Source organism: Aethalodelphis obliquidens, unplaced genomic scaffold, assembly GCF_003676395.1.
Source record: "Aethalodelphis obliquidens isolate GAN/ISIS:26980383/991018 unplaced genomic scaffold, ASM367639v1 scaffold78, whole genome shotgun sequence".
NCBI lineage: Eukaryota > Metazoa > Chordata > Mammalia > Artiodactyla > Delphinidae > Aethalodelphis > Aethalodelphis obliquidens.
The window spans coordinates 7,387,292-7,401,102 of NW_020838022.1; the positions used below are offsets into that span (position 1 = coordinate 7,387,292).

General features: G+C 43.8%; 1 protein-coding gene across 1 annotated transcript in view; it reads left to right on the forward strand.

Moving 5' to 3' along the window:
* The first annotated feature begins 260 nt into the window (after window positions 1-260).
* Window positions 261-13,811, forward strand: part of GPC3 (glypican 3) — a 444,823-nt gene continuing 431,272 nt past the window's right edge. Inside the window, exon 1 of the mRNA XM_027092440.1 lies at window positions 261-625. Coding sequence (XP_026948241.1) covers window positions 451-625 — 175 coding nt within the window. The 5' untranslated portion in view covers window positions 261-450. The remainder of the gene's footprint in view (window positions 626-13,811) is intronic.

Below are 13,811 nucleotides of genomic sequence, written 5' to 3' on the forward strand. Positions count from 1 at the left end.
GCAGTAGTTATGCCAGAGCTCTCTGTGTAGAGCGGCGGCGAGCCGGCAGCTGGGCTGCGGGGCCAGGAGGCACCGCACGCGCTCCGCGTCCTCCTCTCGCGCCGCTCCTGCCCGGTCCCCGCGCCGCGGTGCCCCAGCAGTCCTCGCAGCCCCGTGCCCGCAGCCTCGCCGCGCGGCCGCCACCGCCCCCCGGCCGCGCAGTTCGCCTCGCCCCGCCCCACCCGGTCCCTCCTCGCCCCGCCCCAACCCGGTCAACCCCGCCCCGCCCCGAGCCGCCGAGCCGTTCCCGCCCTCGCCCAGCGCCCAGGTAGCTGCGAGGAAACTTTTGCAGCGGCTGGGTAGCGGCACGTCTCCCGCTCCTTAGGGCCACTGCCAGGCTTGCTGAGTCCTGGGACCGCTCTCGCCCCCGCTGCCACTCTCCCGCTCTCTCCTCGCTCCCGGCGAAGCAGGATGGCAGGGCCCGTGCGCACCGCGTGCTTGGTGGTGGCGATGCTGCTCAGCTTGGACTGCCCGGGACAGGCACAGCCCCCGCCGCCGCCGCCGGACGCCACCTGTCACCAGGTCCGCTCCTTCTTCCAGAGACTGCAGCCCGGACTCAAGTGGGTGCCTGAAACCCCGGTGCCAGGTGAGGAGTCGTCCCTCGCGCGTTCCCCGCGCCCGGCGGTGAGCCAAGGGGCGCATGGTGGAGGTAACCCGAGCGCGCTAGTCCCACGGGGCCGCGATCGTGAGCCTAGCGGCCGGGCACCTGGGAGTGGTCGCCGTGCCCGGGCCGCCCGGCCAGGTCTCCCGAGAAAGGGAAGAAGGGTATATGTGGGCCGTGTTCGCATCTCCCAAGCTTGCTGGGCTGTCAGCGAAGGTGCGACTGGGAGGAACCGCGAGCATGGCCTTTCTAGCGAGCGCCCATTTTTTGGGGGAGGGCAGGAAGGCTGGAGCTGGTTCTCCCTGCCTCAGCGAACTGGCGCCCCACATCCTAGCTGGTGCCTCTGGAATTTGCCACCCTCGCTCGCACGTACGTGCCAGAATTTCAGCCTCAGCTGGACCGCGGCTCCGGCCATTCTTTCCCCAACCTGCCCTCACGCCCTCCTTTCCGCAGCCTGGGTTCCCGAGGCTCGCGGGCCCAAGTGCAGGCAAAGTTGAGGACAGATCTCCGAATCCGCAGTGGCAGGTAAAGACACACGGAGGGAAACTTTTGAGTAGGCAGGAGGGTCCCCCCAATGAGGAGGACTGAGCCTTTCCCTTCAAAACAGCGTCTCTTCTCTAGGCTGGCGAAATCGTTTCCAAAACCGGGCCGCTGGCCCGGGGAGCAGGAGTCCAAAGATGATTTAACTCCTCCCCTTCTCAAACTCATCTGCCTTCTTGACAGGCTGGACCCTGAAGGGGAGATGATTTTAGGTGGAGGAAAGTTTCTGAACGCTTGCCTTTTGTTCTGCACAATCAGGTCGTGTTGTAAGGGCATATTTTAGCCTTCCCTGAGCGCTGCCGCTGTCAACAGATGAATATTAATGGCCTTGTGTGATTGACTGTCCCACGGTTGGAGTCCTAAAAGCCTGCCTTAGAATCCAATTAGGACAAGTTGCTACACTGGCAATGCAGGCAAGAAGAGTCGGCTTCAAACAGGTTTATTTATCAGAGGTGCGCTCTAAGAAACGGCTGGCTGTATTCACAAACCGTAAGACGTTTGTGGCCTCCGGTGTCTCTTCGCCACCCAGGCATCCAGCGAGGCGCGCGTCCCGCGTTTCCGAGGGATCGGGGAGCAGCCCTCGCCAAAACTTGGCTCGTGGCTCTCAACAAGTCGGGGAGGCGGGCCTGATGGTTGGGCCAAGTTGTGAATGCGATGCGCGCCCTGTGGGCGCTGCCGGCGAGCGTTCACTAGCGGGAGGTTACCTAGGCAGCCAGCGCGCCCTCAGCCTTTTCTTTAGGTGGATGAAAAGAGCCGAGCGAGCCTGCTGTTTAGTTGCAAAGGTAATTGCTCACCCTTTTTGGTGACTGAAATGCGTTTGCGCATATGTTAAATATTGCTTTGCAGGATTTCGCTCTAAGGAAGGGTAGAACTACCTCTCCCTCTGTTAAGTGTTAATAACGTACCACGTGGGCGTGTGCAGGAGCCGTAAGGGGCAACCTATGAATCAGCTCCACAGAGCTGCAACAGCAGGCGAATCTCTCTCCCCTCGAAGTGCCCTGGTAATTAGCTTGGTAAGGCCAGAGAACATGCTTTTGTTGGTAATGTAAAAATTTGTCCTCACAGGATGAGCCCCCCCCCACAAGATGAATGGATCCAGGGTTGGAGCGGGGGCCACACTGGGCGGGTTTGAAGCCAAGGGGTAAAGATTGTGCTTAAAAGAGGAAAAAGACCAGAGGGAATGCACAGATACTCATTTAGCAACCCCCCTCTACACAGGCTCAAGCAGGAGCTCACCCTCCCTTGCCCTCCCCCAGCTCTCTGGCTGCCTGCCTCTTTGCAGCATCTGTATAAAAGTATTGGGAGGGCCCACACACTGTGTGTATGAGATATGGCCTGGGCTCCCTCCTTCCAAGCTCCCTTACTCCTGGCCTAAGGATGGCCATGTTACATACAGAGAGCAGGGACTCGTAATGGAGATTTTTCATTTTCCTCAAGTACTTCCCAAACTCTATAGGAAAAAATCCCTTTCCAAGGGTCTTTACCGTATAAACCCAACATTCCCTACTTCACTTCTGTTTAACAAACATATGCCCTGTTGAGCACCTTCTACGTGGCAGGCACTGTTCTGACTCACCCTGGAGCAAAGCCAAATTTCAAATATGGCGATACCCACACAGCTACCATATAGGCTGGATTTTCTGGGACGGTGCAGATTTCCAGTACTCTGTCCTGGCATGAAACCACGTGTCCTGAATTTTAGTTGGACAAATATGGTCACTGTAGATATGGAAAGCATGGTAAAAATCCTAATGTCCGTGTGTGGAAAGAGCTCATCAGTATTTCAGAGAAGAGACGATAATGGCCGACTAAATACAATGGCAAGTGCATAATTTCAAAGTGAATAAATGTGTGATTTGCTGCTGTCGTTCAGTGGTTGGAAATTGAAAGAGAGCTGCAAATTATTTGATAGTTATGAACCATCGTGATGACCGCTTGACTTTTCTTTCCCATCTCTATTTTAAGCCGTGTTCATTTCTTCTGCTCCACTATATTAACTGCATTAAAGCTTTCTTTGTCCCAGATAAAACGAGATTTGGTCACAGTAAGGAGAAATCCTCAAGAATGTCTTGTCTCACTTAGGGGGAGCATGGGATTGACTGTTAACTTAGGCCATTAGCAGAATTGGGTTAGAGTGGATAAGGTACATTTCTTATGCTAATATGGATGAGACTAAATGGCATTTGAAATCAGCAGGCCTAAAAAATAAATCACTGGTGCTGAAGGACTACACTAGACTTCCACAAAGCTGATCTAAAGCCTTACGATCTCACGTTCCCATTTCTTTTAGTGTTCAAAGGCGCAGGATAGCAACTCTAAATAGCATGCCCCCCAAATCCATAGATCTTTTCGTACCCCACTCTTTTTTTTCCTAAGGATTTGTAACTTGGAAAGCACCACAGATGGAAACCAGGCACACAGAGTTAGCATTTGGCAGAAAAATCCATATAACTGACTTTCAGTGCAGCTCTTTTGCCCTTATTTAATTTAGAAAAATTCAGAAAAAAGCCAATGAGCTCATAAGTCTAGATGTTTATTTTGTTTTGCTTAACCTACCCACAGGCGCAATCAGGAATGGATACAATTTTAGGCGAGGAAAGTGAGCTAGTAATCAGACAACGATGTTTCCAGTTGTCTCAAGGGAATGTTACAGAAGTCTGAAAAAAAACTCCTCTAAACAAAAATCAAGTGTAATTCACTTTATGAATGCCATACACCACTTTTGTAGGGGTGGTGGTGAAGGGGACGGATGGGAATGAGAAAATCAAACAAACCGTGGTAGTGTTGCAACTCCCCAAAGACTGAGGAATCTTGCCTTAGAGGGCCTTGGAAAGTGCAAGAACCAATTCAGGAGGCTAAATGCCCGAATGGGTAAAAGGCAGCCTTGAAAAGCCAAAACTGACTTGGAGTTTCTCAAATAGATGAAACAACATCAAAATAAAAATCAACGTTCTCGAAAAGAGAGTTTGGTATTCGTTGTTATTGCTTTAGAGTATGAGAACTAGTAACCTCCTCCGGGTTGCCAGCTGTGGTTCCCCAATTAACTGGAAGCAGTTAGTGGTCCTAAAGTCAGGAGAGAAGAGTGAGGTGTGGGAGGGGTTTCTCTCCTCTGAGATTGCACTGGACAGTTGAGTGAGCAGGTGATTTGTTCAAACTTTGAAAAAGTTGTATCACCATGTGCTAACTTGGAATAGTTTAGAGAACTCTCTCAAATGTGGTCTGAATATATTTATTACGCTAATCCTGGTGATCGGTAACGGGATGTTCTCAGAGGGAAGCATCGATCCGATTGAGGAGACGGCTGATGGTCGGTGGAGCGCCTTGGCCTGAAAGGAGTCTCAGACTGCCTGCTGCTTGGCAGGCTCTGTGTTAGGTTTTGGGGGTGCCGAGAGGAGTAAGACATAGTCCCTTTTGTCAAGGCGCTCACAGTCTAGTGGGGGAGCATACAAGTAAACAGGCTTCTCAGGAAACTTGTGGGATTAAATAGGGTGAAAAGGGCTAGAAAATACCTCCAGGAAATTGGCTGAAATGGTCACAATAGCCAGCCTGGGCAAGGGAAAAGAACTGACGAGATGAAGTGGGAGATAGGGAGAGGTCGCTTAATAGGGCCGCCATCTTAAAAAGTTTTCTTAATTCTTGGAGCAAATTCTGTTTGTAAGCATTAGGAAATAGAAGCATAAGAGGATTTTGATGGATGCTAGATGACACAGATGGTGTCAGTTTTGCAATGTGTTTTTTTTTTTCTTATGGGCTGGTAGGTTGTATCCAATATTTTGATGCAATATTTTTGAGCATTCTGCTGCTTCCATCTTTGGAGTTGCAATGTTTGCTGTTCACTGTAGCCTAGAAAAAGGCAGCTTATTACCAACCTGGGAGAAAAGAGGTCTGGATTTGTCTGATGTGAGACAAGGCAGAAAATATGTTCTCCTTAAATGGCAGTTATCAATAGGACCACGCCAACTGTAGTGTTTGATGCATATACAAAAGCATGGTTCTTAAGAGGTATCTTATTACTCATTTCTAAGAAAATTGAAGATAATCACTTATAACTTGTGCACACGATACATCATTTGGAAAGAATTTCACTGGGGATCATATTGCTCAACTGAAAAGTTCTGGCATGCTGAATTTGTACATTTTTGTGAATGCTTCCTTTTACTCTGATCTCTCGCTTTTTTTCTGCATATGGTTATTTGTATGTTTTAGATTATAAGCTCCTTAAAGGGAAAGCACTGTATTTGATGCAGTGTTGAGCACAATGCTAAGAGTACCGTAGAGCATTTAGTAAATAATTGATAATAGAATTTCTAGATCGTTATGTATTCTTCTATGAAACTCTCAAATACTTTCTTAAGCTAGATCTCATCTTACTTATTTGAAAAGTCTAAGTCCAGATTTTTATGAGACATTATTGGGGTATGTGGACAAACTTTTCAAGCTGCATATATTTTGACCGGAGACTGGTTCGGGCTTACCTCAGTTAGCTGGCGACTCTTACCATCAGGCAGTGTTTATGAATGTTGAGTACCCAGAGAACAAATTGAAATTAGCAACATTGTTATGACTGCCCTAGTATCGTTAAAGATCACCAATTATAGCACATAAATTGTAAGACATCTCTTAAATCAAACTCTCTTTGATTTAATGTCAGCTAGACCTTTCTCACTAATGTTGACATTACCATATTTGGGAGTTGAGCTGTGACACATGCATGGACCTGTTGATGTACCTCACAGGTTTCTGTAACCTGGGATCAGAATTTGTGCACAGGCTCAATTCCAGAGACCATACCAGGAGCCAGCATCTCTTCAGCCCTAGCTGAGCTTCTAAGCAGGTTTGATGTTTTTGGTAATCTAGGGTCTAATGGAAAGTGTGGGCAGAAAAATCCCCCAGTCATCTGCCCATATTTAGCAAATTGTCAGGCTTGAAACAGGATCCCCAGCACTCCATTAAGCAATGAGCATCAGAAAATAGTGTCCAAGTCGTGGGCCCCGGACTGGCTTTAGAGACAGCATAAAGTAATGGGAATTTATCTTCTGAAACGTAATGACAGGAACACTGCGATTCACACAGCAACCCGAAGGTGAGCATATCAGCAGAGAAAATGTGCATTTTGAAATGCTGTGTGTGAGGGGAAAACGCTCACTGGGACCTTATAGTCTCACTTGAATACCTTGTTGAATATACAAAGTAAAGTATTAGTTCTCTTCTTCGAATTAGGCCAATTAAATATTAATTATCCAAGTGCTAATTATTAGGAATACTTGTTTGCCATTTTTAAACAAAAATGACTCCGCATTGATTAACAAGGAAGGTACTTTCACTTTTGCCTCTCTATGTGTGTAGCTACATGAAGCCTTATTTGAGAGTTTGTATTTTTTCTCATGAGGAAAAAGGAGTCAATGTTAGGACCCAAATGCTTTGCTAGTGTTCTGAACAGTTAATTATGCCTAGTAGCTGAAATTGTATTTATATGCTAGATTAGTAAATCTACTAAGCTCTTTGAAGTATACTTAATAGGCTTATATTGATAAATAATTGATAGGAAGAGAGATAAAATACAAGTGAAAGTGGCAGTAAAAAGGAACAGAGAAGTTAAAGCCATTATAAATGAAATTTCCACACACTGTATTCCAGCCATTCACCTGAAAGATGTACATTTCTCAGAAGTGATGATTTTGAGAGTATTCTGTATTTTTCAAAATTTCCACAATGAAGCATGCATTTATTTCTTATAAATTCAGCAAACTTTGAGAGTAGAATTTTAACTGGCCTTTTGACTCTGCCTTTTGAATATAAGTTTATTACTGGAAAATTAGAAATCTTTATTATGGTATCTTTAAGGTATGTGTTTGTGATCATCTGTATCTCCCTACTAGACTGTGATCTCCTCAAGGTTATAGGGGCTGTATTTTATGTATCTTTGTATCGTCAGTGTCTAGCATAGTGCATAGTACAAATAATAGGTGCCCCATAAATATTTGTAGGCTAAATGAATGAATGGAATTATAAATGTAACCATAAAATTTCCGTAAAACCAATATTTAAGTCGTTGATTCCTTTTTACCAATATACTAAGGTTTCTAAAAAAGTAACTACTTTTTCAGGTCAAAAATCCATTTGTTGTCTATGGGTAAGTGAAAAGGACATTGACTTAATTCATTTGGCTGTACTATAACTCCCTGGAAAAAGTAGACTAGCCAAGTCTTACAAGAGGTAAGTAGCTTGTGCTTGTTTACAAGGTTATTTTAAGTAGTTTAAAAATAAATATATTTATGTATACGTAAATGCATATATTTATTTTCACTTTACAGATCTGTGGTATTTAGTGTGAAAATAATGCAACTGGTTACAGAAGCATACACTAAATGTATATAAGTTTTCCCTCAGTGTTTGGTGTTTCTTACCTATAACATCAAACTTCATAAATGTACGTGGAAAAGGACATAATCCAAAGTGGGTTTCAGCCATGGGAATTTTATTGGAGTAGTCTAAAGGGCCTCCTGAGAGTCCTCTTAATTTCTGTATGCATTAGGGCATACTTTCAAAATTGGCTAGCGATGACCCATCGGGAGTTCTTTCAGATACAGGCCCAAGTAGGAAAGAGGGGAAAAGAGAAAGAAATGATGATCATTTAAAAATAATGTTAGAATTCTATTTGCGTAGTTTCCTTCTTAATTATGGTTCTCTTCCCTCTCTCCCACACTCTGCATAATACATACTTCCAGTATGTGTTCTGGCATCCTGGGATTCTCCATTGCTCTTTGTCAGATTTTGGTCTGGATGATTGAAGCTGAGGGAAACGTGGTGAAGAGAGGAAGAGTTAGGGTGATGGATACAGGGAGTAGGTTAAGAGCCCTCATTCTGGTATATATCAGAAAGTTAACTGGCACATAACAGACGGAAAGGATTGGAAAACATTTGAACGTGGAAATTATCATGTGTGCAGAGATAATACAGAGATATGCCCTAATTGCATTCGGTTCCCAGAATTACCTTATTTATACTTCTTACTTAGTATCCATGTTTTTTGAAGTCCATAGTTTATTCATAGCCTCTGACAGACCCTATGCCCATTGAATGTAGGAGCCATGTTTGATTGTCATGGTATCCTCTAGAGTGGCGAGTAGAGTGCCTTGTACAGAGTTATTATTAAAGGTTGGAATGACTATAAGAATAAATACCTAAAGACATATTCTAGAGGACTTGATCACTGTCAAATGAGGTCCTAGGATGGCATATACCTAGAGAATGACTGATTCTCTGAATGTATCATTTTCTAAACTGATCTGCAGCAGAGACTGAGGAAGGGGGGTGGTGAAGTTGAAGCATATTTCTCTATTCTCTGTGGCCCTGGGAGCCTTGTTGCCCCTCTTTCAAAACTAAAGTTTGAGGAGGAAGTGACAAGTAGAGAGAGATTTTAGCTGCAGCTTTATCTAAATGTGGTATTTGCATATGTTTTACATATATATTCATAGATTATACATATGTATGAATATATATTTCTATTATTTTGATAGCAACAATTAGTAATTATGTGTTATTTAAACTGTTTGAAAGTTGTGAATTGCTACTCTTAGCAGTGGGTGGTCTTTCACAATCATACCCTACATTTGTGTCATGAAAGCTTTGCTTTTATATATCTTATGTACAAACAATGCAACCACTCAGTGTCTGCAGGTTCTGAGTGCCACAGATCTGCTTGGTTCCACACACACACACACACACACACACATATTTGTATACTCATACATACACACATATAAAATATCCCTACAACTGTACCCCCTTAATAATCTAGAGAATAAGCCTAACCTACACTGGGAAGAACTGGGGGGTACAGCTTTTCAGAGCCTGAGTAAACCATTTTCAGTTGGATTGGCCCCAAATTGTTGCAGAGCTAATTGCCACTGATATCATAGAGCTACTGCTCATTTATAAAGTTCCATCATTTCCCTAAGTACAGAGGTGTGATCCTTGTTGAAGTAGTGATGGTTAACCCATACTGTGAATTTGGTTCATTTTGGAGAGCTACTTCTAGCACTGGCTAGATTGCGTGTTGAGCTCCGTAGAAATGAGACTGTGACCCAAGAGGCACTTCAAGTTAGGTTTCATGGAGTGATTTTATTGGGGAACCACATTTAACTGTTTTGGAAAACAGATGGAAATTGTCAGAAAATGAACCTACTAATAATGAACTTTATATGCTATCTCTGCATAAATATTTAAAAGTTTTCCATTCATTCTTTGCTTCAACCAACATTTATTGAGCACTGATTCTATGCCAGGTACTGAGCTGATGAATAAGATAAACCATTGCTTAGGGAGGGACCCAGTAAGGAAAACCATGGATGTCAAGGCAGCATGATGAGCTGGGTGCCCAGTGGGGATCTGGGTGCTGCTGAGCTATGGAAGAGGGTGCCTAGTTGCCTTAAGTGGGCTGTCCTGTACGGTATGTGCAAAGGTACAGATTTAAGAGACAAAATGACATATTTGTTGTATTGGACTAGTTTGGCTTGTTTGGAGTACAGATGTGGGGAAAGTAGAGGAAAGATGAAAAAGAAAAGTAGGTAGGAGATGCTGAGGAGTTTTGTTGGACTGTATCCAAGGCTGGTGAGGAGCCATGAAAACATTTTAAGAAGAGGAAACGCTACTTAGGATGGAGGATAAGTGGGGAGTGAGTGGTGGCAGGGAGTTTTAATAATACACGTGAAAAGCCAGGGCAGTAACTAGGACAATAAAAGATAAAGTTGAGAGAATAGAGGAAGTAGAGTAGACATGACTTGGTGACTGGTTATGAGGACAGAAGGGAGAGTCTAGAACTTCTAGTTTTGCGGGGTGGTGAGGCTACAGCAGATAATAGGTGCTCAGTAAATATTTGTTGAATAAATGAGTGAAACACAGGAGGAACATATTTTTGAGGGGTGAAATAATGAGTTTGATTTTCAACAGGTTGAGTTTGAGAGGTCCTTTGATCATTGAGGCAGAAATGTCTGGTAGGTAGTTGAGGTTGTGTGTTGGATAATAGAAGAGAGAGCAGTCAGGGCTGGAGATAACATATTTGGACATTGTCAGCATGTAGATGGTAATTGAAAACTGGGGATAGATGAGATCACTGGGAAAGAGTGTATATACTCTTCTGGAGTTCAGGAGAAGCATAGTTGGGACTCATCGACATATAGGCTCAAGTTGGAAGTCATGGGTGTGGATGATATTTTCCAGGCTTTTGCATGTGACATGTCTTAAAATGTGTTTTGCCAACATCTGGCGAGTTTTTTTAAAAACTGCCAAAGACTTTAAGAACTCTTTTGATTAAAAGTATGAGTATATGTTGTCATAGTCCAAGACTTTGCAAATAAGATAATGTACTCCAACACACACACACACACACACACACACACACACACCACACACACACATACTTCTGTGTAGAAAAATACATTAGAATCAACGGATCAGATTTCTATTATTTTTGATAGCAATAATTAATAATTATGTGTGTCATTTAAACTGTTTGAAAGTCGTTGTTACTCTTAGCAGTGGGTGGTCTTTCACAATCATACATTACATTTATGTCTGGAAAGCCTTGTTTTTATATATCTTATGTGCAAACAATGCAGCCACTCATAAAGTGTCTGCAGGTTCTGAGTTCCACAGATCGGCTTGGTTCCAACATGTAGGCCCCTCTGGCTCTCCCCCTTTGGAGAAAGAATGCTGTAATACTGTGTAGCTTTGGAGCTCTGGTCTCTATTCCATTTCAGACTGGGCCATGCTGGCTAGCCTTTGAAACATGTGGTTCCAAGCAAATACTAGGAATACTTGTGTAATTGGGCTGATCTTTACTTAAGTGTCTATGGGGATGTGATATTTTTTTTTTGCTTGGTTGGGGGAGAGGATTGTATAATTTTCTGTTTCTCTGGCATAATGGTTTCTTTAATTTCCCTGTTCACGAGTTTACCTTCATCAGGGTATCTATTTTCATTCAACATAAGCTTGAAACTCCTTGTTCTTAGGTAGATTTTTTGAGGCTACTTTTAGGTTGATGGAATAGTTTGGAAGGGCCACAAGTGAAGAGCATGAAAACTACAATTTACTGAGTGCCTACTACGTGTCAGTTGTTTTATATTTAATCTCTCATGTAATCTACACAGCAAAGCTGAAAGGTAGGTGATGTCATGTCCGTTTTACAGATGAAGAAATTGAGGCCCAGAAAGGTTTACTTTCCCAAAGGTTGTGTAAGTGGTGGAGCCAGGATTTATTATACATCCAGATTTGTCTCACTCCATAGCTCATGCTCTTTCCAGTGTACACATTGGATTACGAGGGGAAGGAATATGGTCTGGATATAAAGTCTTTGACTTAAATTCCCACACTCCTTTGACTTTTGGGATATTGTACACGCTGGGTTCCCCTCCTACTTGTAAAACTGATTCTTTCTTTGCTTGTTTACGCTCTTCCTCCCACCCTTTATTAGATGCAAGTGTTCCAGTGGCGTTTGTCCTTTGCCCTTTCTGTTCTCTCTTTGTTCATTCCCACAGCCATTCCCATGACTTCATTATCTTCGCTGCTTGAATGACTCCTCCATCTCTTCCCAACCTGACCTCTTCCTTGCTGTCCAGTTCAGTATTTCCCGGTTTCCTGCTAGATATCTCCATCCAGAAGTCCTGCCAGCACTTCACTTTCAACACAGTAAAAAATTAGTCCATCATTTTCCTTTCCTATCTGCACAAACCGGCCTCTCTCCAACATTCTGTATTTCTGGTGATAGCATCTCTGCTTGGGACCCAACTTGAAACCTTGAAATCATCTTTGACTTTTCTTTTTACACATCTCACATCCAAATTAAATGGCCAAGTCCTGCGAGTCTCCCTCCATCATGCCTCTCACTCTTATCCTGTTGACATGTGTGCCCTCCATTTAAGCATAACAGGCTGGCACTCGTTGCTGAAAGGACCCTGTAGTTGTCTGTCTCCCAGCCTCTGCTTACAGACCACCTGACTGTCTTCCTCTCATCAGTGCCTGCTGCCGTCTTACCCACTTTTCAAGGTGTCAGTACAATGTCATCTTCTTCATGAATCACTTCATGTTTCCCCATGACTAGATGTGATCCTTTCTCCCTTTGAACCCTGCTATCAGTGAACTTCTCCCATGGCCTTGGTTCTCCTTTGCTCTCGTAATTATTTATGTACTTTTCTCTTCTTACTAGAGCCTTGCTCGTTAAAGTGTGGCCCATGTACCAGCAGCATCAGCAGCATCTGGGAGCTGATAAGAAATGCAGAATCTTGGTTCAATCCGGGGTTTCGGCACCAAAAAAAAAAAAAAGCAGAATCTCAGATGCCATCCCAGACCTACTGAATCCGAATTTGTATTTTTTAACAGCATTCCCCAGGTGATTTGTAGGCAAATGTAAACCCCTTGTGGGTAAGAACCTTGCACACTTAAGAGAGGGTCTTGCTTGTAATAGATCATTGTTCTTTTGATTTCTCAAGTTTGTGCTGTGCCTCAGCTGTTTATTCATTGATGGGGATGGGTGGAGTCGGGGAGGATGGGAGGAGGGGGAAGGAGAGAGAGAGATTCAGAGTGTTGGGGGGAGAGGGAGAGAAGGAAGGAGCATAAGAAAGTGAGAATGGGTGGGCTAGAGAGAGCCTACGGGATCTTTGCTCATTTGCTAATAACTTCGTGACAGTTTGAAAAACAGTCTTTGCTCCCCTAGATGGATAGAACCTCTAGTCTAGGCCTTGGCTTAATTTAATGTGGCCAGAGGCACATACGAATTGAGATCATTTTGCTCTTACCCTAGGGAACTATTGGTTTCCCACGTCCTCTTTTACTGGCATTCTGAGGTGTGTCTTCTCTGGCCACCCCCAGAAGTCAGAGTGGAGCTCCCGAGGAGTTTCAGAGAGCCATGGGAGAACTGTGCTGAGTGTTTCAAATAGTCCCTTCTGTTTTCAGAAACAGATTTTCTGCTTTGTCTTCAAACTTCAAAGTCTATTTCTGAAATAAAGGTTTATTTCCCCCCATGGAATTCTGAAGGTTTTATACAAGTGTTAATTTCGAAAACCCAAGTCATTTCTTGCCTTTGAAACTTCAGTACTGTGGGTCAATTTAATAACATTGCCTGAAGGTTCTTTTGGCCTTCAAAAGCTGTCAGATTGCCTTTTTGTTCTTTGAGAGAGTAAGGTTGCCTCATTCGCAAAGCCTGAAGGTGATATTGGAACCAACATTTATTCAGTCATTTGTAGTCTTACCCCACCCCTCAACAATATCCAGTTTTATTTTCAAGTTAGGTCCTAGTGGCCATGAGATGTTTTACCAACTAACAATTTTGGGAAAATTCCCCAGAAGCTCATCAACATTTCATAGAGTGGTGATAAGAAGTGTAGCCCAAGTTACTCTGATGCCCACGGTAAGGGGAAGAGTGGGTCCCCCCTTCATCGTCTGTTGGCCTGCTCCCCGTCTTCCCTTTTCGCCTTCCTCTTTTCCACCCTCACACTCTCTCAAGTGGTTATAGTTTAGAACAGAAGGTGTTTTATGGTTTGTTATATTTATTGAATGCTTTTGTGTTTCTCGTTCTCTTAAAAAAATAGATGAGTGGAATGTTTTATATTTTCCTCTCTATTTTAAGTTGTGT